General features: G+C 37.3%; 1 protein-coding gene across 3 annotated transcripts; it reads left to right on the top strand.

Annotated features, from left to right (window-relative positions):
* The first annotated feature begins 15 nt into the window (after positions 1-15).
* PRP4K (pre-mRNA processing factor kinase PRP4K) lies at positions 16-23,126 on the top strand. 3 transcript variants are annotated; one of them, XR_010069944.1, is made up of 16 exons: positions 16-150; positions 4,017-5,210; positions 8,264-8,437; positions 8,694-8,849; positions 9,585-9,666; positions 11,229-11,439; positions 13,859-13,932; positions 15,377-15,467; positions 15,838-15,985; positions 17,249-17,386; positions 18,600-18,753; positions 19,750-19,864; positions 20,362-20,513; positions 21,006-21,092; positions 21,790-22,067; positions 22,432-23,126. XR_010069944.1 is itself a non-coding variant. In XM_063325988.1 (15 exons), exons 1-15 carry the CDS (start codon positions 113-115, stop codon positions 21,991-21,993), a joined length of 3,018 nt encoding a protein of 1,005 aa, XP_063182058.1. In that variant the 5' UTR covers positions 16-112; the 3' UTR covers positions 21,994-23,126. The 3 variants fall into 3 exon arrangements, 1 of the variants encoding a protein (XP_063182058.1); XR_010069943.1 differs by having other exon boundaries at positions 21,790-22,566; positions 23,081-23,126; XM_063325988.1 differs by having other exon boundaries at positions 21,790-23,126.
* Positions 23,127-26,163: the final 3,037 nt, after the last annotated feature.

The raw sequence follows: 26,163 nt of genomic DNA, 5'->3' as shown, positions 1-26,163 counted from the left end.
GGTTCACTTCCGCCGGCGGCCGCCCCCGCCTCAACCCGCCCCCTCACCTGACGGCGCCTGCGCCGCGGCCCCGCGTCTCCCCAGCGGCAGCGAAGGAGTTTGGAAGTTCAAAATGGCCGCCGCGGCGGAGCCCGAGCTGCGAGCCCCCGAGTAAGAGACGGGTTGGGGAAGGCTCCTCCCTGCGTGGCGCCTCGGGGAGGCAGAGGGAGATAAACGCGGGCGAGGGGAGGACGAGCAGCGGCCCGGGTGGAGGTGGGGGGAGGAGGGAGGGTGATGGGGGGAAGGCGGCCGCTCTGAGGGAGAGGGGTTGCTATAGGAGTCGCTCGCCCCGCCGTGAGGCGGCCCAGCGGGGCCGGGGCTCCAGAGCCGCCGCCTCCCGCCGGCCGGTGACCGAGAAAGCGGCGGCGGCGGGGAGAGGGGATGGGGGGGACACGGGCGCGCGCAGGAGGCCGCGCGCCGGCCGGCCCGTTGGGGGCGGGGGGAGGGGAGGGGAAGCGGAGCCGGGACCTGCGGGCGCGTGTCCTCGGTTCCGCGTGCGCCTTCCCGCCTCGGGGCGGGCGGGGGATGGACCGGGACGGGGGGGATGCTCCGGCGCTGCTCTCCCCGCCCCGGCACCTCCCGCCCCTCCCGGGGAAGTAGGGGGCGGGGGGGGGGATCCTTGTTCTCTGCACGGCTGGGAGGCCGATGCCCTCCCGGGGCGGGTGGGTGCCCGGTGGAGCTCGGGCATCCCTGAAGATGGGCCGGCGCTGCCCGGGATCTCCCCCGCCCCACGCACATGCACTGCGGCTCTGTGTCCGAGACGGGCCTCCCCCGGTGCCTCGGGGCTGCCCCTCCGCCTTGCCCGCCGAGCCGCTGCCCGCCCGCACGCCCTGCGGCGAGCCCACCTCCCCCGAGTCCCCGGCGCTCTCGCGGTATAAAATTTCCCTGCGCTGGTGGAAGCGAAAAAGCGATTTGTTGCCGGCGGCCCCTCCTTCCAGCCCGCCAAATGACTGGCAACTCCCGGCTGCCGTGTGGAAGCGGAGATGGAGCTGCCGCTTCCCCCCCCGCCCCGACCGAGGCTTCGGGGGTGCGTTTTCCTGGCACCCGCCTTAGCGTCGTGAGATTTGAGGTTTGTCGACGCTCACAAGCTCCTGAACGCTTTCTTCTCTGGAACTTTTGCCCGCAGTTGACAACCTAATGCTTACTTTTTTGCTGCTCTTCACTATACAAACGTTTTAGCCATATAAACTGCTTTCTGTATTTTTTCTCTCTCTTTAAAAGTAGCGATTTGAGGGTTTTGTTGTTGTTTTTAATTGTGGGAGTAGAAAACAGGTAAGGAAAAGCAGTGCCTGTACACGTGAGATGTGTAAAACACATGAGCACATGAAGAAGAGTATTTAGTATTGTATAGAGAAACATAACTAAGAGCAATAAGGTAAAATCTGCTGATAGGAAGCCTGAATGTAGGAAAAGATGGGTGAAATCTTTTCACAGATCTTCATGAGCTTCCTATTGTTCTTCTCCGTGAATTCAGAAGTAAGAAAAAGCTGGGCTATAATAAGATCATGTCACAATTCCTCCATAGTTAAAGCCATTAGCACCTAAACATGTACTTACCGATCTGTCGCATCACCTTCTGAAATCTTCTTAAAAGGTTTCTCATCCATGTCACTGCACCTCTGAAGCATTTAAATGAAGTAAAAGTTTAGCCATGTTTTGATGTAGTTACAGGAAGTTAATAGGTTTTTGTATGTGAATCAACTCTGAAATATTTCATGCGTGTTAACGAATTTAATAGTAATTTTATAGTTGAGGTACCAATGCAAAGAAAGCTGGCAGTCATATTAGTGGTCTGTAGCAGCCTGAGATACTGCTGTGGTGCTGTATCTCATCTGGCGCCTCCACTACCAGCTTGCTTTTATGGAATGTAAGGTGGGGTTATTACATAAGATTAAAACACGTACGATAACAAAATAACTTCCTTATAAATTTCGATGTCACTTTCTGCTATTAAGAGGAGGAAGACTTAATCCGGAGCAGCTTGAATGGATATGATTTTTGTTGCTCTGTAATATTTTTGTAACATGTTGAAGTACTATTAATGTGTTACTGGGGACTTGTACAGCATCCTGTATCCAAATAAAAGAAATCTTGAAAGATGCACAGTTCCCTTAAAATTATCCTTGTGACATTTCTCTGCCCTTTAGCCAGTTTATATCACTGACATGCTTGCTCTGGATTGCAAATCCAAGTTGAAAAAGTTTTCCATGTAATACTTTTTCCTTTTTTTCATGTCTTTTGTACCAAATGCAACAGGGAGAAAAGTCATTTCAAGGCAGTTTGTCCTCTTTCTGTTACTCTGTTGTCATAATGGTGTGTAGTGTTGGGAAAAGCAATTAAGAAAAACATCCTTCTTTATGCTTTGAGTAAGCAGAAGTAGTGGGAAAGATATAGTAGAAAAAGCATACAGCGTTTTGACTCAAGTCTCCGAGTATTGCATATTTTTAACTCAAATGGTCTGTTCCTCAAGAAGTTTCTCATTTCAGAGCACTGTAGTGTTGATGGTTTTAGCAAATAATTTTAATGTATGTTGCAGAAAAGTCTGCATTATTTAGTAGTGCTAGAATTTGCATTAACTCAAGCAGGAGAGAATCAGTAACTGTGCACTGTTTGAAGATCGTATCTTTAATTAGGAAGAAGCTAATCAGATTTGTAGTGAAGTGCCATCCTTTATGCCTGGCTTAGAATACCTCTGATGTATTTATTCTATTGGATTGTTGATCATATTCTTCAGAAACATCTGTTGTACGAAACTAGTAGAGTTCGGAAGATATCTCGACATTTCTGTGTACATCCCCCACCGCTCCTGACCATCATGTTTAGGGAATTTTTTTTCCGTGCATGAGGCTTGGGATACAGAAAGTTATTAGAGAGTTATCTAGTAGATTCCGAAACATTAGCTTAGGTGGGGTGAGTTTGTAGAAAGGTGAACTCTGGCATCTGTAATGTGCAGCAACAGATTTCAAAAGGCAAATATCCGTCTTACCACAGACAGTAAATTAATTGATATTCTGCAGATCAGGAGGTGTTTGCTAAACACTGTAAAAAAAATCTATTGGTAAGCCAGTTTCAGCATCTAAAGAAGATAAGTGAATGCATAATGTCAGGACTGAATTTTATAACTTTGAAGTTAGGAAGTACACTATTTAAATTGTTTGTTGCTGTGACTAGCTAATTGAAATTATTTTTTTTAAAAGAAACACTACACGTTATTGTTTAAATAACCTGCTGTAGACTTATTTTCTGCTTTTTTGGCCTATGCTATTTTACAGGTCTAAAGATTACAGGTTTTTTTTCTTGGGAAGCCAATGGTCTGCTGTATACTATCAGAAAGCTTTTTGGAAATTAGACTTCCTTAATTTATGCTGTCCCCTGTATTGCATAAATAATATAAATACAGCAGGAATAGTTCTTGATTTTCTAACAGGTGTGAACATTTAGAGAAAGAAATAGCAGTTAAGAGAATCAGTTGACTCTGTGTGAGATCTTGCAAGATGGTTTTGTTAGGATAGTCAGTGTCATCCTTTGAACTAAGTTTTGATCTTTGTAGCATGACTATCTTCTGCCATTTGAAAATACTTTTAAAAGGCGTAGCTTGGGTTAGGTATTGGAGTGGAGCAGCAGACAGATGGTGGACTGACAGGATGCATAAATATGTAGTACTGTTGTGTACTATTAACGGATATTGTCAGTATTGAATCTAAAAGCATAAGCATTGATTTCACCCATGTGTTTTGTTTTGTTAGTGCATTTGCTGTATTTCCTTTCCACAGTGTTTCTTTTTGCCATCACAGCTGTCTGTTCAGGAGGAAGTGTATCTGTGGTTATAACTTAGTTACATTAGTCGTACATTCGTAATTCTCCCAAAGGTAGGTAATTAAATGCCAGTTAGTTTCTATCATAAAAAAGACTGTCAACACAGGATTAAGGACTGCAGAGAGTTGATAGTACTGATTTGTATTTTTAATTTTTTGCAGGGTTGAAGATGCTGATGCATCTGAGAAAAGTGTAAATGAAGAAAATGGGGAAGTATCAGAGGCAGACCAACCTCAGAATAAGCACAGCCGACACAAAAAAAAGAAACATAAACACCGAAGTAAACACAAGAAACATAAACATTCTTCAGAAGAAGATAAGGACAAAAAACATAAACACAGACATAAACATAAGAAACATAAACGGAAAGAGGTAGCTGATACCTCTGACAAGGAAGATGGACCAGCTAAAAGAACTAAAATCGATTTTTTAGCTCCTCTGGAAGACTTGGAGAAACAAAGAGCATTATTGAAAGCTGAACTTGAAAATGAATTAATGGAAGGAAAAGTCCAGTCTGGGATGGGATTAATATTACAAGGTTATGAGTCAGGATCTGAAGAAGAGGGGGAGATTAATGATAAAGTGCGAAATGGAACAAGACCTACAGCCAAGTCAAACACTAAGGGGAAGTTAGAACCTGTGGACAATAAAACTAGTTCCAAGAAAGGAAGTAAGAGTGAATCAAAAGAAAGGACTAGGCACAGATCTGACAAAAAGAAAGGCAAGGTAGGCGTTGATGGAGTCAAAGAGAAGACAGCTAGAAGCAAGTCAAAAGAGAGGAGGAAATCCAAAAGCCCTTATAAGAGAAGTAAGTCTCAAGATCAGACAAGGAAATCCAGGTCTCCAATGCTTAAAAGGCGATCTCAGGAGAAAAACAGAAAGTCTAAGTCTCCCCAGGAGGATAGAAATAAGGCTGATGATAAAAGTAAATCAAGAGATCGCAGAAAGTCTCCAGTTGTTATTGAGAACAAAAGTAGAGATCGTGGCAGAAAATCTAAATCTCCAACAGAACTAAGAAGCAAATCCAAAGATAGAAGATCACGGTCCAAAGATAGAAAACCTAGGAGATCAGAGACTGACAAAGAAAAAAAGCCAATTAAATCTCCTTCTAAAGATGCTTCTTCAGGGAAAGAAAACAGGTCCCCTAGGCGACCTGGCCGTAGCCCAAAAGGAAGAAGCTTATCTCCCAAACAACGTGAAAAGTCAAGGAGAAGCAGGTCCCCTCTCTTCAATGATCGTAGATCTAAACAGAGTAAATCCCCTTCTCGAACCCGGTCTCCAGTTAGAAGAGTGAGGAGTAGGTCTGCAGAAAGGAAAAGAAGAGAGTCAGAAAGGAGGCGTCTGTCTTCTCCCAGGTAATGTAAAGATGTCATGAACCATCACAAAAATGCATTAGAGGATGAACTGAACTGTCTTCTTGTTTGGTGTTTATCTCTTTGTTTTATTCTGGAAATAGCTATTATAAGAGGTAATGGGATTGTGCATTATATTGTGACCTGACTTTGTTTGCGTTCAGTTTTTTAAAAATACTCCTCCAGCTGTCAGACATGCATATTTAGTTTTGGTTGTTAAAGTGCCGAGTTATTTGCTGTTCGCAGTATTGCTAGGAATAAGTCTTGTGACTCAGGTTCTCCTTTTTTGTCACTTGGTTGGCTTCAGAATTTGGCTTCTACTTTGTTTCTTAGTTAATAGTTCAGTTGCTTTCAGCAATTTCTGTGGAGTGAGAGTCCCCTCCGCTCTTCCGTATCCTTGTTGGCTAAAAGTGGGTAATTAACCCCTTTTCCCTCTCAAAAAAACCCCTAATGATAGAGTCAGCATGTGTGAATGTTAGCAAATCTTTTATATCAAAATGTCCTTCTCACAGTCATTTTTTTTCTTAAAAATATTTCGTATTTTTCATTTGTTAGAGGTATGGTAGTGTTACTTCATTACTGGTCTGTTGTATATGATTACCATGCTTTGCATACATTTGAAGGAGACAGACTGAAATATTTTTAATGTGTTTTTAGTTTTAGCATTTTTTTAAAAAGACAGTTTAGCCTGTGAAGGCAGTTACCTTGAAATTTAATTTAATGTCAACCATGAGACAATAATTACTAACATCTCCTTCTCTGAAGCTGAAAAGGCCTGGATGGTAAGTTCACAAGCAGAGAACAATATAAGTGTATACGTTTTTGGAAGTTAATTCATTAAATGTAAGAAGTTCAACAGGCAGAAGAGTTCAGCATTACTTTTGGATAATGAATAATTTAAAATGTTTTGTCATGGGGTTTAGTTTCACCCATGCCAAGAATAAAGAGCAAAGTAGTATGAATTTAAAACTGCATATTGTAACCACAAAGATCTAGCTGTATATAAATGCCTAATAAATGTGAAAGTGTTTCTGCCTGCATCACTGAATGCTACTCTGGTTTGAAGTTTGGGGTTATCTTCTATAGGCACGTTATCAGCTTATTTGTCTGTACTACTTGCTTAGCAATACTGCAGGTGCTTTGGAGGATGGTTCCAGTGGTGTTAACCAGAGTAAGCAAGTATTGTAAATGCTAGCAGTTTATCTGACTGCTCTCTGGTGAATCGGGAATGTATCAGCACAGCCACCATGTTTCTTTGACATAGTATTTGACTTTTCTTCCATAGCATTTTGCATCTTTCAGTTTTCATTTCTCATGACAGCTTGCATTGCAGACAGTTTGAATTAGTTGTCTAGACAGTATTTCAAGTGAGGCATGTGTCGAGAATTTTGGTATCAAGTTCATACTTCTATAACACCGTGCTGAGCGGCATGTGAGTGGAGGACTACTAAGAAATATTTTTTGCTGCAAGTGTTTGCAAATCAGCAGGAATAATCTTTCTTTGTGGGACATCCTGAAGTAACTCCAACTATGTTGGAGTTTTAACTACCTGTAATTACTCAGGCTGTCAGAGAATTTCAGGAGCTTTACTGAACAGTTTTGACCAAAAATTCCCATTCATTTTATTTTTCGTGTTTGTTTCCGGTATTCTAATCATGTAAGATACTTCTCAGATCTTTGACTGAAGTTACTCGTTATATAACATACTATGAATTTCTAATGAGCTTCTACCTTTTGTCTCATACCTGTGATCCCCGAACTGATTTAATTTTTTTACAGTTATTTTGATTGGGTTTCGGCAGTACAACCACTTTGTTAGCCAGGAAACCTGGAACTTTCAGTTCATCCTGTGACTTTTTCTGTAATATTGTTCACAAGAACATAATGTAAATTAAATGGGTTAAAGGGATCTGTCTGCTCCAGCTTTTGAGTCTGGAGTAATTTCTTGTAGAAACTGCCGGTACTTCTGCATGTGCATAAATTTTCAGCCTGTCTTACTGTTTACTATTTTGCATCAGTTCTGTATGTGTAGTCATTATACGTAGCTAAGGTAACTGAAGCTAACAGTCTTAAAAGAAACAAAAAAAAAAACATTATAGAATGGGTGGAATTAATCTTTCAGACCCAAGAGATTTTGTTCATTGATGAGAGATAACACTTGAAATAACTTGTCCCAATTTGATTTAAAAAAAAAAAAAAAGCAGGGGGTGTTGGAGGGGAGGAGATGAAGTAGCGATATTTTCTTTGAACAATGGTGTGGAAATATTTTCCAAGAATTTCTGTTGCAGTGTCACTAGAATAGTTGTTAAATATTTTTAACTTCTATCCTGTCCAATTTTTAATTGAAGTCTTGTGGTTGTGGAATACAGTTAAGCCTTTTAATGTAGTCGTCCCGTCAAGGATTTTTTTTTTTCTTGAATAGTTGTGAATCTGTATAGAGAAGATTGAGCAAATTTTGAATAGTATATAGTGTCAAACTTGAATGATTTTTTTAATTCGAGAAGGGTTATTTTGCATGGTAATTAAGAATTTTAGTTTTCATCTGCTGTATTAGAACATGGGAAATGTTGAAGCTGTGCAGTTCTAGTGCCCAAATTTAAGTAGACATTAAAGTCATTGCTGTGGAGTAGTATGGTCCTAAATTTCAATACTGTGTGGTAAAGTTGCTGAGAAGATTCTGAAGGAGGAGTTATTGGGTTTTATTCACTGTTCAAATACTGTTTCTAATAAACATGAAAATAGGTCACTGTTTATCTAAGACTTAAACACAAGCTTTGTTTTAAAAACCTCCCTTAGCTGTGTGGTAGTAATTAACAAGTTCTGTTTTCATAGCTGTCCTGAACTAGACCTATGTATGGGCACACATTTCCCAGGGTGGGCAGGCACACACAAGAAGGGCAACCAGCTCTGCAGCATACTTACCCCTCCCTCCTTCAGAAGCCCATCTGGTGGCCCCTCACCTGCAGTAAGATTTTAAGGGGAGCTTTTAGAGGGAGTTGTGTTTTTGTTTTCAGCTTGCTCCTGATTTTACTGCTGTTTTCTTCTTCTATTTTAAGAACGCGGACCAGAGATGATATTTTGTCTAGACGTGAAAGATCAAAAGATATTAGCCCACCCAGTAGATGGTCCCCATCCAGAAGAAGGTCTCGGTCCCCCATTAGAAGGAGGTCTCGTTCACCCCTTCGACGTAGCCGATCTCCAAGAAGGCGGAGTAGATCTCCTCGGAGAAGGTAGACACACTGCATTTTTAAATGTATTTTGTAAAATATTACTAAAAGAATATCTTATGTGTAAAAAGACAATGCATTTTTTGTCCACATTTATACATGCCAGTACAGTTAAATTCATACTGTTGTCCATTAATGCATTTGTTTTATTACTTGAAGTTATTATGTACCTATGTGTTTTATGAATAGGTTTTCCTCTTCTTCAAAAAAGAAAACCAAACCAAAATGCTCAAATCCAAACCCCTCTTATTGTTACCAGGGATAGAAGCCGAAGAAGTAGATCTCGCCTTCGAAGAAGATCCAGGTCACGTGGTGGCCATAGGCGTAGGAGCAGAAGCAAAGTTAAAGAAGACAAATTTAAAGGTAGTCTTTCTGAGGGTATGAAAGCTGAACAGGAGTCTTCATCAGATGAAAAGTAAGAATTAACTTCTAACTTGCGCTGATTATCTAAAAATACAGATCCACTAATACGGAGAATGAACTGACATTTGTCTTCATGGTGTAGTTTTCGGGTTGTCACTTAAAACCTTAATCATGTTTTCGTACTTGTGATCTTGTCAAGTTACTCTTGGGATGATCTGGAAAACTTTGGAGTATGCAAGAAATATCAAGTCCTGTTGGCTAGTGGGCAGACCATGTTGTTGGTTTCTAAATTCAACTTGATCAGTATCTTGTGAAAATATTTGGCATGTTTCTTTAAGCGATAAGCTTGAGGAAAAACTATAAATAGTTGAAAAGATTAATTGCTATCTGCAAATTGGTTTTATATTTGCTAAATATCTACGTAATCCAATTGTGCAAGAGTATGCATTCTTAATCAAATTATCAAGGAAGAATGATGCTGAAATAAAAATGAACAAAGGTTTTTTTTGTGTTTTTTTTTTCTTTTTAAAAGCAGTTACTGTTAATTGTTTACAGTTAAAAATTAAATACTCAGAAGTCCCAATGAAATACCAAAAGATAAATTTTTCTCTGTGAGGAGGTATAAATATACACACTGGGGTTTAATACACCTTTGCTTTCTGAGTCAGTTGAACAGCTATTGTTAAATATATTGTGCGCTTTCTACATCGAAGAACTGCATTTGGTAAAAATCAGCAGATAATCTTATGTTTATGACGTTAAATAAAAAGTAATTGTATTTTTATAGTCTTGAAGACTTTGATTTGGAAGAAGAGGATGAAGAAGCAGAGATAAGACAAAGAAGACTACAGCGACAAGCAATTGTTCAGGTACAGGGTTATATTATCATGTAGGTTATGGAAACTAATTTTAGGCTTTAAGTGTAAAATGTTGTGATAAAGGAAGGCTCTTAACCTACTACTACATTATGATAGTAATTACTATTACTATATTTTTTTCCAATTAATTTATTGTAAATGTTAGTCTCAGTTAAACTGTGTGCTTCTATTGCAACAACATTGCTTTTAAGACTGAAGAAACTCTTCTGGGAGTCATGTGCTATGGTTAAACCTTCTCTGACAGTCCTATGACATGTTAAAATGTTCTTCAGTTATCTTAATCTGTAGGTTTTCTTCATAGCTGTATCATTGGTATCGTAGTGTCGATATAGCATTAAGTTACCTATCAAGTAACTTAACTGGTCAGTTTGTTTCAAGTAGAAGTTGTCCTTGTTCCTTTCCAAAACTTCATAAAGCCACTAAGATGGGTTCCCTCTTTATCAAAGTAGATAATGTATTAAGTTACACTTGTGAGCTCCCATGAACTTCTTATTCCTGATAAGAAAGTAACAGTAGTGACAGGTAATAGTGATTGAGACCCCGTAAAGGGAGCTGTGGCCAAAGGGGATGTAATTCTAAAGCACAAATTAGTTGTCTTTTTTTAAAGTTGGGATTTGGCACACAGTTAGAATGTAGTAAGCAAATTGCTGTAGCATATTTACTTATAAAAAAAACCTGGGTTTTATGCTGCTTAAGATAAGCAGCACTAAAAATGCTGTTCATCGTTTGACTTTTTTGCAAAGCCCAGTGTAAAATCCATCAGAACTATGACTGAGCCAAAACCATAGAAAGTAGATTATTTTTAAAGGCCAGTTATACCTATTGTTGGCCCATGCAGGAAGGAAATTCCAGAGCTTCGTTCCCGAAATGGGAAACCTCTGCTTGTATTATTGAATAGTTCAACCTTGATAACTGAGTGGTATTGCCATTTATTCAGTTTGATTTTTAACTTTTGGGAGAGGAAGTGACATTTTTATAATTTCACACTACTTGAGTTAAAAAAATTGTTTGTAAAGGTGTTGTCTTGAACTTTCTTAATTCATCTGAAATTTTTCAACAAGAGTGAATGAATAAACATGTTTTCTAGTTCAAATTGAAAAACTGAATCTAAAAACTTCTTTTCTGTACCATAACACTAATAAAAATGGAAAAGATTTTAGGATGTAAGATACAAGATCATAAATGTTTCCTTAAAGACTTTATTTCACTACTTAAGTGCCAGAATGGTTTAGTAATGAATCTATTGGTACTGACATTGTCACGCAGAACAAAATAGTTAATCTTCAATAAAAATAGCTTTTTACAGAGATGTAAAAGCCTAAAGGACACACATGAATTTTTTAGTCATCTTTTGTGGTCTGGGCTGTGGTGCATTATAGCAGAATGAGTTTTCAAAAACCACATTCTGCAAATAGTCTGTTGCCATTAGAGATGTAGGTGAATATGGAAAGCAAAGATTAAGGTTTCACACTAACCATTGAAAGACTCAGTATAAAAATGTTTACATTGTGATAGGCTGTGATGGTGAGATTAATAATTAAATTTCTTTTTAGAAATACAAAGGCCAGACAGAAGACAGTAATATATCTGTACCATCTGAACCAAGCAGTCCTCAAAGTAGTACGCGTAGTCGCTCAAATTCACCAGATGACATCCTAGAAAGAGTAGCTGCTGATGTTAAGGAGTACGAACGGGAAAATGTGGACACATTTGAGGCATCAGTAAAAGCCAAGCACAACCTCATGACGGTTGAACAGAACAATGGTAAGAATCAGAAATCTCTGCATAGTGCCATTTATGAAAGCTCAGCTCTGAAGCACAGCACTTAAAAAGAGACATTTTGCTTAGTGTCCTTATATACTTCCAGCTTTGGAAGTAGATGGACTTTTTGAAAAGAATTTGAAAATGTTTCCATGAATATTATGGTACTTAAAAGCATAACATTAAAATAAAACTTGCTCGTTGAGGAGGGTGGTATGAATCACACATGCTCTCTATACTTCCAGTAGCTCTTAACACAATTCATGCTATAAATTTGGAAGAGCAAGTAACGATGTCTGTCTTCTTCATAGTTAAGAATCACCCTTTTTGACTTCCAGATCTTTCTTTTCACTTGTGCATGTTGTTTTCTTAGAAGCTTAATATGGTCCTAGTCTATTTTGGGGTGGGTTGGAAACCATGCCCCCTTTTGTCCCTTTTTTTTTGGTCAAAGCCACTGTGTTAGAAGAATATAGGTGGGTCAGTAGTAATATAGAATGCTTAAGGCTTTTGAGAGTCTTTGCTAGTAGGTCCATTTTGGTAGCATAACTTCTTGATGAAGATATGGCTTTTTCCTCCTCTTCCTCCCTGCACATAGTCTATGTGTCTATATGCACATACTGAAATGAAATACCTCTTGCCATAAAACCTGCCTTGTGTGTGCAGCCTGCAGCAAAAGGAACTACGTCTTCCAAGTAGTGAAAAGGTGTGACTAGTTGCTGTGTGGACATACTTGAGCTAGTTTTAACTACTTCAGTTTCTCTTCACAGTTTAATTGCAACAGCACGCTGTTTAACAAGGGCTGTGAAACCTGCCCAACCCCTCAGGAAATGGTTGGACAGTTAGCTTGTATTTCGTGTCATGTGCTAGATGTATCCCTAGGGGCTAAATATGCTACATTCTAGTGGCTGCTTCTCTTTGAAGTAGTAAAGCTGCATCTCTTGGGACTGGTTTACTGCTCTGTAGTTTGTCCTAGTGTTCCCTTGGGCAGTGTGTTTTCAGATTGTTCTCCTGCAATGTAGGTGGAAAGAACTATCTTATGCACTTCTCCTTATTTGCATACCACAAGTTTAGACTTAAATCTTCGTATGTGTAACAGACAGTATCTTTTTCCTTTTTTTTGTCAGAGGCATGTACTGCTTTCTAATTTTGTCCACTAAAGTATATGAAAATATAAGTGTTAACTACATAGTCATTTTAAGATAGGAAAAAAGGTTTGTTTTTAAAAACAGATCAGTTACACTCAAATCTGGGAATTTTCATATATTGGTAGGATTCCAGGTTGGAGGTGGCTATAACAACAGATGGAAGCAGTGAATCACCTTTTTTCCGAAGAGCCATTTTTTATTTTTATCCTGACCTCATAAAGGCAGGATAGTGAGTTGCAAAGGAACTAGTTAATAACTCATTGTAGCCCAGTGCAAGTGTGAGTAACTGGAACTAAAAAGAAAATTTGAGGAAGTTCCTAGAAGGGTCTATATCTTGAAACAGTGGTGTAGCCTGTCTCCCCAGAGTGTCAGGTGACCTTGAAACAACAGTGTCAGCACGATGGATGAGAGTTTTTGATGGTGTCAAAAGATTTCAGTCTAGTTATTTTGTATGAAAGTGGTTGGCCATGAGACCTGAAGAATCTGAGGTTAACCGCTTATTTTTCTCCATTGACTAATGCCCTAAAGGGAGATTTACCATGGTCATGAAGGGATGCTACCAAATGTGTGTTATGAAATAGTTTGAAGTTTATTTGCTTTCACTAACATGTGCTTAATTTATATTTCTTTGCTTTTATCAAGCAAGTAAAATGTCTTTGGGACTTTAAAGATGATTAAAAGGTGAGAAAGGGATAATCTTGCCCACATTAAAAATGTTTCTCTTAAACATAAGAGTTGACGTTGTCTTTTGCTAAAAGCTACACACAAGGTCCTTTTTGTCAGGGTTGAAGAAAACATTTACCAAAGAAAGAACTTTTGAGTTTACAACTTTAGTTTTTAGTAAAAAAAAGATACCTTATGATTAGCAGAAAAGCCAGAACTTGTATATTTAAAAACATGTCTCTATTTTTTTTATATATAGACACGGTCATTTTATATATCTTTTTATACATACATATATATATATAGTCATTATCTGTAGGAATCATGTAAGTATGTACTGTTTCTTTTCTGCTGTGTGAATTACTTGAAAGCTATTATACTTAATTTTTCAAGGAGGTGTAAGTTCTTGAGGACTTTGAAGAACTTACGCAATCTGAGTTTTGTATTTCTAGAATGTAAAATGATATTTGCTAAAAATATTAGTAAAGCTACCTGTTTGCCAACATACTGAGCTTAGATTATATTGTCAAGGTACCGAGTCACGAATTATACTGGTAACAGAGTTAATAGTTTGTCATCTTTTTCATGTTGAGTAATCTAAATTTCATTTTAAGGTTCATCCCAGAAGAAACTGCTAGCTCCTGATATGTTCACAGAATCAGACGATATGTTCGCTGCATACTTTGATGTAGGTAATTCTTGGAGATAAGATGTATGATTTTTTTTTTTGCCTGACTTTTGTTAGAGAGTTACTATCACTTGAGGTTTGTGGGGACTTTGATTTGTAAAAACATGTGTAACTGAGTGGATGGTACGTTATGAATCTTTTGATCAGCCGAGGCAGGCAAAGTAGTTCTTAATATTTCAGTGAAAGGAAATCTGCCGAAATCAGTGGGAGCTTTACCAGAGTAAGCAGTTAGGGAATTCACCTGTTTTTTGACTAGGGCCTATAATGGCACACGGTAACAAACTTATTTGTAAGTTGCCCTTTAGGTTAATGTTACCATGGTGCACTGTTCTAAATATGTGCTTTTTTCAGAGGTTCATGTATGGTTAATTAAAAAGTGTCTGTGTAAAATGTTTTAATTTGCTAATGATGCTGTGTTGGATTAATGTAGTGTTTTGTTTGGTGGGGGTGGTTTTTTGGATGAAGAGATGCATTTCCTGCCTTTACTTTTGCACTATTCCAGCAGCTTTTCTCTAAACATGTTGAAGTAGCCTGTAGATCTTGGCAGTCCAGTGACTAGTTTTGAGACTTTACTTGCTGTTCTCTGTAAATCTGCCTCATTGTTCCTGATGCACAACACTGAGAAATAAGTTAAGACAGCAATTTTCTTCTTAACTTAGAAATTCTCTAGTTAATTTTGGTTTACAGTATGCATAATCTATTAGGTATGACAGAAGCATTCGTGACAAAAGGCTGCCATATTGTCACTCCAGTAACACTGTTAATACTAATAAAATTAAAAAATCAAAACCCCTTTGAGCTGGAAAAAGATACGTACTTGAAGGATAATGTGGGTGGTATGCTTTTTTATAAATTTGAAAGTTACAAAGAGGGATTTAAACGACTTGTAAGTGAGCGGTTCCCCCTTCCAAAAACTGTTGTTCAATTATTCTTTATTACTCATAGATTTGAATTTGTGGTAATACATTGCCAAATCTGTTAAGGTATGCCAATAGCAACTGTAGTAATTTTATGATCGTAAGTGTAGTAGTATGAAATCTGTGAAGTGACATTGAATGAAGAGAAATTCAAGGCTTAAACAGTTACATTTTCCCCACGAATTGCTAAACTTCATTACTACAAAAAGACTTATTCAGGTGGTCCAAAATGTGAGTTCTGACCTGACTCATATAAATTTCTTGTGGATAGGAATTGAAATTTTACCCATTTATGTTTAGTAGTAGTTTCTGTTGGTTGTTCCCATCCTCTTTCCTTGCATCAGTCTTTAGATACTGGTATATAAAGAGCATTTTGTGTTCAGTACTTTCTCTCTCCTACAAGATAAGTGTGTTTGTACCGTACAGAGGAACAGTGTTTTGGTAGGAAAAAAGGGCTTTTGGTAAGTAAACAACAGGGAAAAACATAGAGCCCACAAGCAAAGCTGTTACTTTTCTTTTTATTTCAGAGTGCTCGTCTGAGGGCTGCTGGGTTTGGCAAAGACTTCAAAGAAAACCCCAATCTCAGGGATAACTGGACTGATGCAGAAGGCTATTACCGTAAGTTGTATTTGTTGATTTGCAAGGAGAGCTAGAATGAGGGTGCTGAATGGAAAGGATCCTCATGTAAAAAGTTATGTTATTTCAATGTAAACGTACTACAGTGCCCTCACTGAGTGTGTAATGTAACGGATGAAATGAGCTTGCAGGTTTTAACCTCAGTTATGAAAAGACTCCAGAAGTACAGAATCATTTTGTTCCCCATAATTTCCGCAAAGCTAGGTGATACAAAACATTGTACGCTATGGAATTAAGGGATTATACCGTTTATCATATTTTTCTGAATTAATAGAATGGTCTATTTTTCATAAAAAGCTTCATTATGTATGTCACTCATAACTCTTTAAATTGCTTGATTTTTATCCTTCAGGTGTTAATATAGGTGAAGTTCTAGATAAACGTTACAATGTCTATGGTTACACTGGTCAGGGAGTCTTCAGTAACGTAGTGCGAGCCAGGGACATGGCAAGAGCAAACCAAGAAGTAGCGGTTAAAATCATCAGGAACAATGAACTTATGTAAGTAATATTTTTGTTTAATAATAATAAAGCATATTATAACAATTGGAAGTTTTTCATGATGTGATTTGAATCTCCCTTTGTTTCAAGTGAAGTAACAGATCACAGCTGTGATTCCTGCCTTTTCTGCTAATATGAGCCAGATAATGGGAAGCGCTTGAGGACTATGTATCCACACTTCTTTACAGCTATCACAGGAGAAGGGTACTTGCATTTTCATCAGGCACTTTCTCATTTGCAAAACTGCAGGGAACAGTGGTAGCAAGAAACAAGGTTACAGTTAATTATGAGGCCTGCCTAGCCCTAAAATTTTTGAGATGGGAGTCGTGAACTGTAAAAAATTTTGTTTTGATTAGCCAAATAGATTTGGTAGCTGTGGGTTGGATCCTAATTGATCATCTGCGACTTACCAAAAGACATCTGTACATTAATTACTTTTGTATATTCTCTATATGTTTGCATATATATAAGCTATATAGAAGGGGATGGGTCTCTCCCCCTTGAAATGAAGAAAAAAAAATAAATAGGTCTTTCAGAATGAGTAAACATTAGCAAGTATGATCTATTAAACTATGTTACGTGAGGACTTGTCTATAATATTCATTTTCAGTATCTGCTGTAATATTTCTACAGTCATATGTTATGTCCTCTTCCATTAAAGTCAACTTAAATGAAAAATATTTTCCACGCCTTTTATCTTGGAAGTTTTAAAAATTGTCTTGCTGTGTGTATAACTAGACTATTTTGAGTTATATGAATAGGTATCTAGAAAAGTCTAAAAAGAGGGGGGGGTGATAAGCGATTTCAGTTTGTTGTACACACCCAAACTGATTATCTATACTTGACTCTATAGTCAGTTTAGCTTAAAACTGTTTTAATAATCTACGTGGTTAAGTACTTTTGTAAAAAAAAAAAAAAAAGTAAACTTCTCACATGAGTGCTGTTTGAAGCTAAAGTGTTGTATTACAGGAGGAAATCTAAGTTTAGCTTTACGTACAACCAGGAGGGAGATGCAAAGGATAAGTAGGTTACAAAGGCACGGTGAAGATTAAAGAATTAAATAAATGTAGCCAATGTGTAGACACTGACAGCAAACCACTGTTGTGACTTTTTTTTTTTTTTTTAAGCAGTGGTACCTTAAGTAATGACAAGACACTTCTCACTTCCTGATAATTATAACCATGCAAGTGAATGGCTAGATTTAAAAAAGGTATTAGGATGTTGCTGATTTTGTCTTCTAATCTTTTCTTTTTTTTTTTCCAGGCAAAAAACTGGCCTAAAAGAACTGGAATTTTTGAAGAAGCTCAATGATGCAGATCCTGATGACAAGTTTCATTGTCTACGATTGTTCAGGCATTTCTACCACAAACAACATCTCTGTCTGGTATTTGAACCACTCAGGTAAGACGACAAATGTTTGGCGTTCTCTGTAAAAAGTAAAGTACTTCTGTGAGTGATCTTTACCTTTCTGTTCTTGGCTATTGTTTTGATACCTTGTTCTATTGCCAAGACTCAAGAATGCAAGGAGCTTTTTTTTAAAACAAAGTAAACCTTTTTTTTTTTTGTTCCTGGAGGCACAAATCCACAGAATACTGAACTATTTCTGGTTTACTTAAAGCATCGTTGTGAACTTTGGGCAATATTTGAAACAAAATAATGTATTATTAAAGATGGGTCATCTCACCAGTGCTGCTCTTAATGATTTGTGTGTGTGTGTCACAATATTTTTATTAGTTTTCATAATTTTTTATTTTATGGTTTTGCATTAAAACTCCATTCCCAGAGAGGTTCAGCAAATACTGTGTATTCTGTGAAGAGTACATGTATAACAACAGTCTAAGGAAAAAAAATTGTTAGTGCTTTGCATGCTCACTTTTTCCCTTAACTAATTAGGCTCGTTTGGCAGGTTAATTGTAGATCCTGTGTTTTATGATAGATCTGGAAATATTCGTTATCTTAGTTCCCATTCCTGCTTAGACATCAGTTGTTCATGTCTTAAGTTTTCTGTGTATGTCGTATTTTAATTTTTGCCATATTTGAGGTGAAGATAAGTTATATGCTGAAGCAAAGCAAGTTTTATGAAACTACTGTTATATTTTAATTAATAAGCCATACAACAAATCATTTTCTTGTTTATAACACTTTTGTACCTTATTTATACCCAATGACGTTTTTGTCTTGAAATTGTGATCTTTTTATCTGCTGTTTAAGACATCAAAAAATCACCTCCTCAACGCCTCATCTTTTGCATACTTCCTTTTTTTTTATTTATTTCTTCAGAAAACGAGTACAAGAGCGGTACAGTTGTTAAGAAAATGCTGCTTATGTGCAAATAAACCCTCTCAGATTAATCTTGATTAAAAATATGTTCTGAACTAAGTGTGTCCAGTCTAGTAAGTAATTGTACAGAATTTAGGATAGATCCGATTGACCTGCATTTTTGTTTCATTGCTGTAGCTAACAGAGCAGTATCTGTGTTGAGTGTTGCTTTTTTCCAAAAATGTCTAAAGCTAACTGGTTTCTTCACGTTTTTCTTACAGTTTACAAGGCCACTGTATTTTTACTTGTTAAGTTCTTTTCTATTCTTTCTCTCTCCCTCTCTTTCTTGAAATAGTATGAATTTACGAGAGGTGTTGAAAAAGTATGGGAAAGATGTTGGACTCCATATTAAAGCTGTGCGTTCCTACAGCCAGCAGTTGTTCCTGGCTTTAAAGCTTCTTAAAAGATGCAATATCCTACATGCAGATATTAAACCAGATAATATTTTGGTAAGTAATAAATAATTGAAACTTACTTTTCACAGTCTATCATGTAAAATTAAGTATTTGAAATCAGTATCATTCTGTTAATTTAGGTGAAGTCAAAATTAACTTTAACTGAAAATGTTAAGATTTCATGTTATGAATGTTTTGCTATAAAGTGCTGTTGTGGTGTAAATAGTATGTAAGAAATATAATACAGCATCTAAATAAAATTTGGTATGGAGTACAGTCTTTCTCAAACAAACCTGCATCCACTTGTATCTTAGAATGCATATCTTCCAAAGGAAGACAGCATCCTTTTTTAGGATAAATCTTGGGACTTTTTCCATGAGTAGTTGAAAAATGTTCTTGCTTTCTGCAAAATGGAAGTAGTTTGTTTAGGTCTGGATGGACCTAATTTGTGTATGTGCATGAGACAATGGGGAAAAGTCCTTAATGTCTCTTTTTTTTTTTTTTCCTTTTTTTTTCTGTTTCCATTGAACATTCTAGTTAGCAGAGCATAAGAGCTACATCAGAGGAGTCAGACATGTTTCCTTTGGTTTTCTTGGTGGTCATCCCTGTGAAGAAGTCAGATTTTTACTTTTAAGATGTTCGCTTTTTGCCATCACAGCAATGAAATCTATGAAAGCGTGAGATATGTGAATAATTTGCTGGTTTGTGAGTGGTACTCTGGATACTAGAGCTGGAAGTCTGAACTGATATAATTTCAGTATCTGGAAAGAAATCCAGGCCCACCAAGGATATTTTAGTAAGGGAAAAGTACATGAAACTGACCTTTTTTGTATTTCTTAGGATTGAAGACATTAACTGTCACTTTCAATTTAAGAAGGTTTTACAGTTTCCTTAAAATACCGAGAGGAAGGATTGAAATATGAGAAGAACTTCCAATTTCAAGGCGGAATGTTTTTCTTATTTCTGACTTAAGTTTATTGTTATTTCCACAGTGCTCTTGGTAATTCTCTCTACAAATAGTGCTAATGGATATTTATGTTTAACTTTCAGGTGAATGAATCTAAAACGATATTAAAGCTTTGCGATTTTGGATCAGCTTCGCATGTTGCGGATAACGACATCACACCGTATTTAGTTAGTAGATTTTATCGAGCTCCAGAAATTAGTAAGTACATTTGGATTGGCTACGTGTATCATAAGCAGTAGCAGGATATATCAGTACTAGCAAATGAGAATTTGACTTGAATTTACTCTCTGGTATTAGCAAAACATCGCTCTGGAAACATGGTGGCGGTCAAAAATTCAGACTTCGAAAGCATGCTTGTGTGACTCTGCATGTGTGTTGGTGGTCAGCTCAGTGAGGACAGGGAGGAGTCGTTCTGATTGGTTATGGTTATGTTTTAATTTAGAGATATTATTCTGACCTTGTTTCTTACTGACTTAATTCATGCTGGGTGTTAAGTAAAAACCTCCCTATCTAAAATAGGGATACTGTGAAAGTTAAAAGGTTTGCATCCTTACTTTTTTATGGTAACTTCTTATTCTGAAGATGAGGAGCACCAATATAGTTTACAAATGAGAATTTTTTCATCTGTCTGGTTTTGTGATATTGCATCTTTTAAAGCTGCCTTTGTGGAATTAACTATAATTGCTCTGTTTCAGTTATAGGAAAAATCTATGACTATGGTATAGATATGTGGTCTGTAGGCTGCACATTATATGAACTTTATACAGGAAAAATACTCTTTCCTGGCAAAACCAATAATCATATGTTGAAACTAGCCATGGATCTCAAAGGAAAGATGCCAAACAAGGTGAGAAAGAAAAGTACATGATTTTTAATTAATATCTGAAACTGCTGTAATGAACAGTAGAACATACTTTCTTTTTTCTCCCTGAATTCTGTTTCTTATCATATACATCTTCTCTTAACAGCAAGTAAATATCAGACATCGCTCTGACTGTATAATTAATATTGATTTTAAAATCTTATGAAGTGAAAGTATACAGCTTCTTTTTCATAGACTAAGTATAAAGTGAAAGCAGAAACCTTCTAAGCACTGACCTGAAAAAAAAAATACGTAAGTCAATGGAAGATACTGTGTCCTTTTTCAGATGGTTTGAACTGTATTTATTTTTTTATTCAATCTACATGTTTCTTACTGTGCTTTTGATATATTTTTGATTAGCGTTAATTAGCATTAAATTATTCATGTTGCAATAAGTTAGTAGACATTGATGCTAATTGTGGAATTTGTAAGACACAGAGACCTTTCCTGAAGCTCTGCCTCTCCCTCGTTTTCCAGATGATTCGAAAAGGTGTGTTCAAAGATCAGCACTTTGATCAAAATCTCAACTTTATGTATATAGAAGTAGATAAGGTGACAGAAAGGGTAAGTCCTCAATGTGTTGACTAACGTATTGCTCTTTTCCAAGCTTTCCTACTATTATGGTCTTCCAAACATATCTTGACATCTTCATTAAAAATAAGATTTTATAAACTACTAGAATGTAGTTTTGCAGCAGTATGGACAGGATACATAGTTATAAACTGGCAACAGAGATTTTTCCTCCAATTTAGGAAAGTGTTTAAGAGAAATCTTAGTTTAATCATGGTAGGTATAGAGGGTATCTCCATGTAATGCATCCTTAAATTACTAATAAAAGAAATTCTGGCTTCATTTTAGAGAAGTGTGTCCAACTTGAGTATGACGTTCTTATGTTATAGGAGGTCACTGACTTTCTGTATCAGTTTAGCATAGTATATTTATTAAGAATCACAGGACTAATGGTCAGATGTGGAACTTCGCACGTGGAATTTTGACATTCTCAGTTAACTGGAATGTTGGGTTCACGTGTGCACCTGCCGTTGGCGAAAGATGCAGCCCGGCCTCCCCCTGGCAGCATCATTTCCACTCTTTTCCTTTGCCCCCATGAGGATTTATAAAGCCGCGTGATGATGTTGTGGTCAGCATTGCTGATCAGATCTGAGAGAACCCCGCAGAAAAGTTGTGGCTGAAGCTCCGTCAAAGGAATAGGGGGTTTGTGCATTACTGCTGTTCTACAAGATTGCCGTTTTTGTATTTGTAGGAGAAAGTTACTGTTATGAGCACCATTAATCCAACCAAGGACCTATTAGCAGACTTGATTGGGTGCCAACGACTCCCTGAAGACCAGCGTAAAAAAGTGCACCAGCTAAAGGACTTGTTGGACCAGATTCTAATGTTAGACCCAGCTAAACGGATTAGCATCAACCAGGCTCTGCAGCACGCCTTCATCCAGGAAAAAATTTAAACCAGATGAAGAAGTTCAAAGGGTTTGAGTAATTAAGATACAAAGACTGAAGAAATTTCACAGCAGTTATTAATGTATATAAACATAAATATTTCCCCTGCAAAGTTGAGGAAGAAATGATACATTTGAATTAACATCAAGGCTGATATTTCTTTTAGAAATGTTAGAGTAATTCTGTTTCGTGTCTTATGTGAAAATTTTCACTGTAGAACTGTTTTAATTGCCAAGACTGCACAGAAGTACAATGCTAATGTATATGGTTGCAGTTCGTATATATTATAAAAAGAAAAAAGCATCTGTTATAAAAAAAAAAAAAAAGAAAGAAAAAAAAAAAGAGCAGTAATACTGGGTGGTTGATTTGTTTTTAGCAGACTTGGCTTCATTTTTGTCTTTAAAAAATGGCCAGCATAAATGCTGTTTATATTCACGTTTTCCTAGGTGTGTGTGTGCAGGCCACAGCAGCATGCCCTTGGTGTAGTCAGTGCCGAAGGGGGTCTGTTCCTTCTTGAGCCTGCCCGCAGGGATGGTCTCCTCTTTTAAAGCAGGTTGTGTACAACTTTCAGTACACTGAAGGTAAGCTAACCCATCAACATCACCGGTGTTTAAGCTGTTATTTTACTGGAACAACTGACAAATGAGAGACAATAGCATTGTGGCAGAATTCCCTGCATGTTTGATAAATGATCTTGTTTTATTTTTCTGGCATTGCAACCGTGGCATAGTTACAACTTCTGTTCTGTTCATCACATTTAAAATTTTGAGAGTGCGCACTTGATGGATAGAGCGCCTTCAGTGTACTGTTTCTTATTACTTTAATTTTTTTAATCAACTTGCTATAGACTTTGTATACATTTTGTTAAATACAATTCGCTATGACATAGAACCAATACTTACAGAAGAGTTTTCCTTTAGTAATTACATACGTTGGGATCTCATTCGAAAGACCTTATATCTAAAGGATAGATAGACAACATAATGAAATTTTTAACTATTTGTATGTCATTTTGAAAGTGTACTGCTTTATGCTAAAAGTGTTTCATTTGTTCATTGTTTTCATTATTTGTGATCATGTTGTCTTTCAATACAGGCATAAACCTTCCACTCTTGAACAAAGCAGCTGCTTTTTAAAAGCGGTAATTGCTTCTTTACCTTTTATTTCTTTTGTAAATGAAGCTTTTCTTTAAGAAATGTGACTTTAAAGTGTTGTCTCTTGCATAAAACAGTTGACACTTACTTATTGTAAAGTGAAGATTGTTCTGCTGCATGTAAAGTGGACCATGCAGATTTCTGTATGTTTTCAGTATGCATCATTAGATAATAAAGTCTTTTGTGAACAAGGCATTTGTAGCCATTTTTAAAAGAATCTGTCTTCAGTGATGGTAAATCAGGTAATTTGTAAGAACCACCCCTGCATTTCCTATTAATCGTTTAATTTAAGGGATTATTAAGCGTTATGATCTTTGGGAGAGCTATAGGCTATGTTAATTGGATATATAATTATCACTGCTTAAACAAAAACAAAGCAAAAAAAAAACTCTACAGATAATGTCTGTCTGCTTTCATTGTAATGAAATTATTCCTGTAGGACATGGGATTAAATTCAGGCTTTAACTAATGTTTGTGCTGTTTTTCTCACTTTTCCTTTTGATGGTGCTGAAAGAGAAAAAGGAAAGCGAGTCACAGGCCACTCAACGCCTACTCCATGGGTCTGATTTGCTGAGACACCAACTTCACCTTCCTAACAAGGTTATTTCTGACAGCATGTGTAGATAAACATTTAGCAACGAGTTAGAACAGCTTGAAACATTTGAGTTGGTTATGCAGCGCGAGGGAACAAGAATCAGACTTTTCAGGTCCATACTGCTGTTTTAATGTTCTCGCTGACAGTAGTAAGAAGTTCATCTTTTCATTTTTAATAATATATTCTGAAAAGCTGTGAAACCCCCGCTGGTTTCACGTTACTTTATAATACTTCTTTGAACTAAGAAGGGTTTTTGTATCCATCTAGGTACATAATGGCAACAGTCATGCACTCTCAGTGCACTCAAGAATGGAAAAATGTCACAAAGCAGTCATTCTGCTGGTGGGGGATACCCCACCGAGGAGATGTAATGAACTAACTACGAAAACAAGCAGGAGATGGGTGGTTTTGTATGCCTATTTGGAACCTTCAACCTGTCTCTTCTCAATTTATATTGTAAAATTCTTAATAAAAAATAACCTCTCCTTATTTCCACATGTTAACGTATCTTGTTCATACAGGAAATTTAAAAAAAAAAAAGCTTTCAAGTTTAATGAAATACTAGTTGCTTGCTAGTTAAATACAAAGTCACTTGCACTTTTACAACATAGACAGCGCTTCTGAGGGCAGTTTTACACAGATGTAGTAATAGCTTTATTCTTTCTGTTGCTTTGTACTTATTCTTAAAATAGGAATATAAAACAATGAAATGAGTTGGTGATACAGAAACAAAGCAGTAGAAAAGATGCCCCTTAATGCCTACAGAACTGTTTTAAGCTATTCTGGAGAAGCATAAAGTTGCTCGTTTACTTGTTCTTTGTGTTGTAGGTGCAGCTCAAAAGAAGATGATGGCTACCAGAAGACATGAACAAAGGTTTCTGTCCTATAAAAGATACGAAAAATACTCTTTGTGTAGTTCTGTCTTAATCTTTTGTTTTCCAGCATTCCAATTTAGAATTGATTAACACTGCTGCAGTACTGATAATTCCTGAAATGTACTTACTGTATCAGAATTTGTTACATAGATGTGCTTGCTTAATTTCTGGTTGAAGAGATTATTTTTTTTTATTGTGATTAAATGTAGGTGCATAAGCATTGCTGTGTAAATGCAGTTTTCTTAAAATTATAGAACGATCAGTACAAACCTTATTATGAAACTGAGGAAAAAATCTGACATTATGTTTGGTTAAAATACATGTGTTTTAACTAGTAAATATTTAAGCAGATGATGCGCTTTTTTCGTTAACTTCAGCATGTTCGTTATTTTAATTCTGTCACACTTCATTGTTTATACAGAGGCTGGCTGACAGGGGTTATTCAAAACAAATCTATTTCAGTCCTCCATCCAGTATCGGCTTCAGCTGATACTTGTTGTTGGCAACAATAGAAAATATTTAGTTCTGGCTTCAAAAGCCTGTGGAATTGAGGACTTTTTGACAGTGTTAAGGAGCTTCTCCAGTTTTAGGCAGTGCCTGTCCCAGTAGCCTGTGGTCTCTGAGGAGAGCAGAGCAGAGCAGCTGCTGGTGCCACTGCAGTCAGCTGAATTCCCGTGGCTGCAGCTTGTGGCAAACGGAACAGCTCTGCAACAGAGTCGTGTTGAACTATTTCTCACCTGGTCTAAGAGGGAGGATAATTTTATCTTTTCCTCCTGTACATGAAGATGTAATTTGTATCTTCACCTGAGGTCCTACATACAGAAAGTTTGGCTAAATCTGCTTTGCTCGTTTCTGTTTCCTTCTCCCTCGTGGTGACAAGGAGCTTCGCATGTAACGTACTTAGTTTGCCAAGCATTTAGAAAAAAACAAGATACAAGCCCTATGCAGTTAGAATGTGGGGTGTTTTTACCTTGGTGTATGCTACTAAACTTAAAAATTAAAAGCTGATTAAGAGTTTTTCATAGAATCTAAAGATTCCTTTAAAACCTTTTTAATAATACTTTATCTCCATACATAGGGTAAGTGGCATAAAACCTCTGAAGAACCTTTATGTGTATATTGAACCGTACGCAGAAGGCAGACCGGTCTGTGATACTGCTGGAGATAGAGCGATCTTCTACAGTATGTGTAAAATTGTAACTCTGGTGGAGGATGTTGGGCAGTGGCAATTGCTTGCTATTAATAAAGTATGCTTAAAACTTAATGCTTTGCATCCTGTCTTCTGTTGTGTTTACAAGTGTCGTACTGCAAAGCTGCTAAATATATGATCAAGTTTTAAATACACTAAAATCAAAATATAGTTCTTTGAATTGGGGTTGTGTGCTTAGGTAGCAGAGGTATTACAGAATATGTGGAAAGAGTCTTCTTGAATATGTGTAAAATGGAGCTCTTGTCCTTTGTTAAGTTGCCCCTCTCCTGGTTTTGGAAGCCCTGTGAGGGCCAAAGAATTCATGTGGATTTCACTTTGGTTTTCCCCATGCCTTTGTGTTTTAT

The sequence above is a fragment of the Chroicocephalus ridibundus genome, chromosome 2 (assembly GCF_963924245.1).
Source record: "Chroicocephalus ridibundus chromosome 2, bChrRid1.1, whole genome shotgun sequence".
Taxonomy (NCBI): domain Eukaryota; kingdom Metazoa; phylum Chordata; class Aves; order Charadriiformes; family Laridae; genus Chroicocephalus; species Chroicocephalus ridibundus.
The sequence above is the reverse complement of the archived record's forward strand: the minus strand, read 5'-3'. Positions and strand labels throughout refer to the sequence as shown.